The following is a 5990-nucleotide window of genomic DNA, read 5'->3' as shown; positions in this document are numbered from 1 at the left end:
ATGAAAATGCTTAATTCAAACTTTATTTTTCTCTCATCACTTGCCCTTGATAATAAATATTTCAAGGCATCTATGTTTAACAACGGCACGGAGAAGTCAATTGTTCGTTAGCTAGCTAACTGCTATCGCTCACAAAAGAGCAATACAAAAGTCCAGAGGTCAGTTTTATTAAGAACAAATCAATTCATACATTTATTTATCCCTTATAGCAGTATTTTCAAATTGTGTCGATGTAAAATAACTAATCAATACAAAAGTTAACTTATATAGACAAAGTGTTTTATTTTTAATTTGGTTCCTTAAGTATTATTTCCAAAAGGCGCTGGCTGTCAGAGAAATTAACATTTTGGAGCCACTGTGAAAGTAATATGACTGTTAAAATCAAAGGAAACAGATGAGGGCGCCAGAGGACAGATATTTCGAGCGACTGCATTTAATTCCGAATCCATACATCTTTGTTTATCTAACATCTCCACTCAAAAGAATACTGCAAAGCTTCACAATTAATTCATCGTAGCATTCATTCATTTTGATTGTTGGACTACAGATAAATATTAATAAACAAGGTTCGAAATTAACATGAATATCAATATCTCAAAAATCCTTGTTTGCAGAAATTTTTATTTCGTATCATCATTGATACAAGTTTTTTTGATTTTTTGAGATAACGGTCCGAACGTACGAGCTGTTTCAAGGATCTGAAAGGTTATTATGTTTGCTAACCATAAGACATATTTGCTAACTTGTGGCCATATCATTTCCTACATTGAAAAAATGTTTATCGCCTATGCCAGCAGTTTAAACGCGCTATTTATGATCTCTTTCAACTTGTATTAATTCTTTTATTAGAAAACAATAACATTAAAATGGTGTCTCCCGTACTTTACAGAAGCAGCTGTTGTTGCACAAGACCTTTGGGAAGAAAACATAATTTTCACAGTGCAACTTTTAATATCACTTTTTAATGCATTTGCTTAACCACAATTAGCATTAATTGTTTATGTCTTCCCATAAATCGCAACAATATTATTGTCATTTTCCATTACCGTTGTTTTCGGCATTTATTGTCCAGTTATGTTTTGTCTAAGTGCAGAAATTAGCGTAAATGCTGACTACAAGGGTATGAATATTGCAGGTTATAAACTAGAACAACAAAATACAGGGAATATATATTGATATATATGACAGGGCGTTACTGTTTATTCTATGGCATAGGGGACACAGTACTAATTAAAACATTTAGCAGCAATGATATAGGCTCCGTCTATGCATTATTTAATATTAATTATGCATCTCGAATGCTTTTGCTACATTGTCATTTCCCATAGGGGGATCTCGATACAAAATGTTCTGTGATATTCATGCTGCAGATCAGTTATGCTTTAATTTAACATTTCACGCGTGGATTTCGCAACTCAGGTCATGGCTTTCGCTTCTCGTCGGTAAACATTGATTTCGAAAACCAAAGTAACTACGGCGATGATGACAACAACAACAAATTCATCATCATTATCATCATCGCTATCAGCGTCATCATTACTACCACTATTAACACCGAGAGTAGCTGGTCCACACAGATTCTCCATCTTCCAAATCCTCCCTGGAATATTAAACTTCTAGCCGCAAATGTTGCTTAGCCTTACGTTATATCTGACCATGGACATGGGATAAATTGATAATAGCTACAGGTAACAGATTAACATTTAGCAGTCTGTTGTTTCGAGCTAAATGCTTGTCGAGCGGAATTCAAATTGAGGCTAAAATAAATCTTAGCAAATTAATTTGAAGAATATATGCCAGTAGTTTGGTTTTGAAGGAAAATAGCAAAGTGAAATATGTTTTTATAACTTTTTGACGGAAATATCCTTCTTTAATGCCCGGAACAATATAAACACGTGTGATATTTTACGCTAAATTAAATTACGTGATATAAATGCGTAACAGACTTAGACAGAGAGGTAGAAAGAGGGAGATGCACATTCACACAACTAAGCTGTCTCAAAACCATATCAAGTCATCACCTAAAATCAAGCACGATCCTATAAAATGAAAAAGTTTCAAAAATGTTAAAAGAAAATAAAACTTTATTCAAATATGCAATACATATGAGCGAAGAGGGCATTGTCCTGTGTCGAGTTCTTATGATGTACACTACAAGTGAAAAAGATACATTTCAGTGTTTAAACGTCTGAAAGATTCACCACAATAAACTAATGAAAGATATACTAAAGAAACTTCATACGTTATCCGATTATATACATATCGTACAAGCGTGAAAGGTACAGAAAAACAGCCATTAAAACTAGAGAGGATAGTTGTCTGCATTGATGTATGTAAAGAGCGATAAAATAAGCAACGGCAAGACGAGAGGCTGAGGGAGAAGATAGACAGTAAAGAGAAAACACAAATAAGGAAAGGAAAAGCCAGAATATTAAAGTACGATTGCAAGAAATCCGACTTCACATTGCCAACAAAAACATATTATGGCGTTTCCATCCCAACTGACTAAATATGCCAAATATAAACATCTGAGCTGAAGAAACAAAATGTTAAACTTAGTACTTCTATTTACCTACAACGCTCGCCCACGGTCAACCAAAAGTGTGATGAGAAAGATGCTATTATCAGAACCCGATAAGAACAGCAAAGCAAAATCAGAACATAATGATCTGGCTAAATGTACAGGGAAATGCTGTAATGTTCATTTTATTAATCAGGCTGTCAATTTCACCCCAGAGGCCAAAGCCCAGAGCATCCGGGCATACAATCATCGGCTGAGGACAGGGGCTGTCCTCTGATTCTTCTCTACCTGGATGTATTCGCCTGTCGCTAGGCCGCCTTCATCATCCTCTGACAGACGCTTGTATTTATTTGCTTATAAACCTGTTACAATAAATGATTATTCGAACAGCGTCATTCGTACCTTAATGACGAGCACTAGTTTGATGAATGACACATCGGGAGAAAGGAAGCACGGGTCATTTTGACCAGTCGTTCCCTCGCATTGACATAACACTTTTTCTTTGCACCAAAAAGATAAATTTCGAGACACTTGCGGGGCTGGATGTGAATTGGCCACAGCTGCAAGATCATCATCAGTGTAGTAACAGCCTGCAACCTGCTCTCAGCTTCGGGATGGAAAGAATAAGAAAAGAAATAATTCTGATGGAACGGGGGCTGCATAGTCCTGCTGGCAAAAAGGTTTCGAATTTGTCAGACTCAGCTGGAAATGCAGTGGAGGAGGCCCTTGAAAATTCTCATCACAGTGGTCGTCTCAGCCCCAGACCAACTTCCGCCTCCCTTCACAACACTGTTGGGGACACCCCAACAAACGGCAAATTTGAGATAGACAATTTATTCCATCATCAACATTCGAGCGACAGCACGTCCTCGTCTGAAATTTCGTCTTTGGAAACCAGGAAAAAATTCTCCCTTTACTCAGAACTTGCTTGTCGGGAGAAAGAAGCAGATATGAACAGTGATGTTGATGTGGGCTGTTCGACACTCCGCTCTCCAGCCGGCGTCAGTACAACGCAGCTGAAAGAAAATACAAACAAAGGTAAACATTTATTTGTTAAACGTTTTTCGAAAATTAAGCTGCTCACATCTGCACAAGATCTAATGAAAGTACAAACCAATGACACTTTGAAGAAGGTTCTGTTGTGATTCATCAAAGATTCAGAATGCATTTCCACCGATAGTTTGACAATACAGAAAACAAAGCTGAGTGTAAATAAACTGTAAAAAGTGCAATTTTCAGAATAATCGTCTTTATTATTGGTAAGTATTTCATTTTCCAATAGAGTACGGCAAACATGTAAAACATACATTTTCTCTTGAAAGTTGTATCGCAAGATACATTTGGATTGAAACAATAACGGTGAAATTAACATAGAAGGCGCTGACGGTGTTAAGAAAAGTATTTTGCTTAATGAATAATTGTGAAAAAGTCATATTTCAAAATTGCGCAAAACCTTTATTTTTACGCAAACGTTTCCTTTATTAAGAAACATATTACTAAAAGTATTATTATTTGCATGACAATATGCTGAGAATATTCGTTTGCACCGTTATCGAAATTTTGCATCATGAAATTAAAGGCTTAAATATAACTGCATCTGACTTTGTTATGTATTGAAAAACAAAAGATTTTGGTACTAAAACAACTTCCCAGTTCAGTGGTGCGTTTTGTTTATGGTTCAAAATACTGATAAGTGAAGTGTTTAAGAATGCCAAATGGCTTTGTAGATAAAGCAAAATGAGTAAGAAGTGCCTGGAGGTTATTCATTCCGCGTTAATTCAGATGCCTAATGGATGAATAGCTCAGAACCTTTATCTATACATAATTACCGAAACTTACCACAAATTAACTAGATATATTTGGTTATGCAGGGACTCAGAACTTTATTGACTCTAATAACAGTCCCCATTTGTAATAATGACAGCCAGCATTAATTATGTGGCATCAAAGTTGCCTTATTAATTTGTACTCATGGTTTACCGATCTTAAACGTTTTTATTTTTTTCTTTCCAGTGTATTCTGACAATGGTAGTTCAACTAATACTTCGTCGAATGGGTCCAATATTACGAATTTGAACGGCAATTCCAGTTCAATAGGCAACTCGGGTTCTGGTCCTGACCAGGTGAGACGGTATCGAACAGCGTTCACCCGAGAACAAATCGGTAGATTAGAGAAGGAGTTTTACAGAGAAAACTATGTATCCAGACCTAGGCGATGTGAACTGGCGGCCGCTTTAAACCTACCCGAAACTACTATCAAGGTGCATACTATTTAACTCATGTCTTATATCCACTTTTGTATAAATATATTGCACTTTTTGATTTAATGTACGTATATTAAAGTGTTAAAAGGATGACATGTTATGACAACATGTTTCGGATCCATTATTATTCCGATTAATTGGTGTAAATATGTCCATTATTGATGCAGACTGGGATAATCTTTTAACGAGCATTTCATAAATGATAAGGCATTGTTTTAATTACACTAACAACACTATTTGCAAAGCATTTATTTCTAATTGAGGTGTGCAATATGCTGGAGTAAATAGAAAAAAATGGGCTGCAATGTGTTGACGCTATGCATTTTCTTTCTTGCTCCAGGTTTGGTTTCAGAACCGGCGGATGAAAGATAAAAGGCAGCGACTAGCCATGTCATGGCCCCACCCGGCTGACCCAAGTTTTTATACCTACATGATGACCCACGCGGCGGCCACTGGAAGCTTGCCTTACCCTTTCCACTCTCACGTTCCCCTGCACTACTATCCCCACGTCGGCGTCACTGCTGCTGCAGCTGCCGCTGCCGCTACAGGTGCCACGCCCTTCCCCACCTCCATTCGCCCGCTCGACACCTTCCGCGCCCTCTCCCACCCTTATTCGCGACCCGAGCTTCTCTGTAGCTTCCGCCACCCAGGCCTCTACCAGTCCCCACACGGGCTCAACAGCAGCGCAGCCACGGCGGCGGCTGCAGCCGCGGCAGCTGCAGCAGCCTCGACGCCAGCCGGCACCGCTCCCTGCTCCTGCCTCAGTTGCCACAGCAACCAAAGCGGAGCGCTGGGGCCCAGGAGCGCGAGCTCCGACTTCACGTGCACCGCGACTGCGCAGAGGTCGGAGAGCAGCTTTCTTCCGTACTCGGCCGCAGTGCTCAGCAAATCAGCAGCGGTGTCACCGCCTGACCAGCGGGAGGAGTCCTCCCTTACCAGATAACTCACCCCGGCGGTGGTTCTCACCAAGGCCAATGAAGACCCAAGTGGTAAATTGCTAAACTCATTGTTTTTTCTTAACCATTGCTTCCCTAATAATTACTGCGTTGGTACAAACATGGACAATTTTCCATAGTTTTCAGTATGGACTACATAGCCATGTTTCATTGATAATCACTCTTTCCAGAATTCATTTATCCAGTTCTAATCGTTTAGAAAACTCCTCTAAGGATCCTTGAAAAGTTCTTTTAATTGTCCTCTTAAAC

At 38.8% G+C, this 5990-nt stretch overlaps 1 protein-coding gene across 1 annotated transcript; it reads left to right on the top strand.

The window, feature by feature from the left end:
- The first annotated feature begins 3135 nt into the window (after window positions 1–3135).
- On the top strand, window positions 3136–5728 carry evx2 (even-skipped homeobox 2). Its single transcript, XM_068034574.1, has 3 exons — window positions 3136–3559; window positions 4535–4782; window positions 5126–5728. Exons 1-3 carry the CDS (start codon window positions 3136–3138, stop codon window positions 5726–5728), a joined length of 1275 nt encoding a protein of 424 aa, XP_067890675.1.
- The last annotated feature ends 262 nt before the right edge of the window (window positions 5729–5990 follow it).

The sequence above is a fragment of the Heterodontus francisci genome, chromosome 7, assembly GCF_036365525.1.
Source record: "Heterodontus francisci isolate sHetFra1 chromosome 7, sHetFra1.hap1, whole genome shotgun sequence".
NCBI lineage: Eukaryota > Metazoa > Chordata > Chondrichthyes > Heterodontiformes > Heterodontidae > Heterodontus > Heterodontus francisci.
The sequence above is the reverse complement of the archived record's forward strand: the minus strand, read 5'-3'. Positions and strand labels throughout refer to the sequence as shown.

Coding starts and splice junctions, on each gene's coding strand:
- evx2 (XM_068034574.1), top strand. CDS start 3,136: ATGGAAAGAATAAGAAAAGAAATAATTCTGATGGAACGGGGGCTGCAT. Junction 3,560..4,534: donor GAAAGAAAATACAAACAAAG/GTAAACATTTAT, acceptor TTTTCTTTCCAG/TGTATTCTGACAATGGTAGT. Junction 4,783..5,125: donor TACCCGAAACTACTATCAAG/GTGCATACTATT, acceptor TTCTTGCTCCAG/GTTTGGTTTCAGAACCGGCG.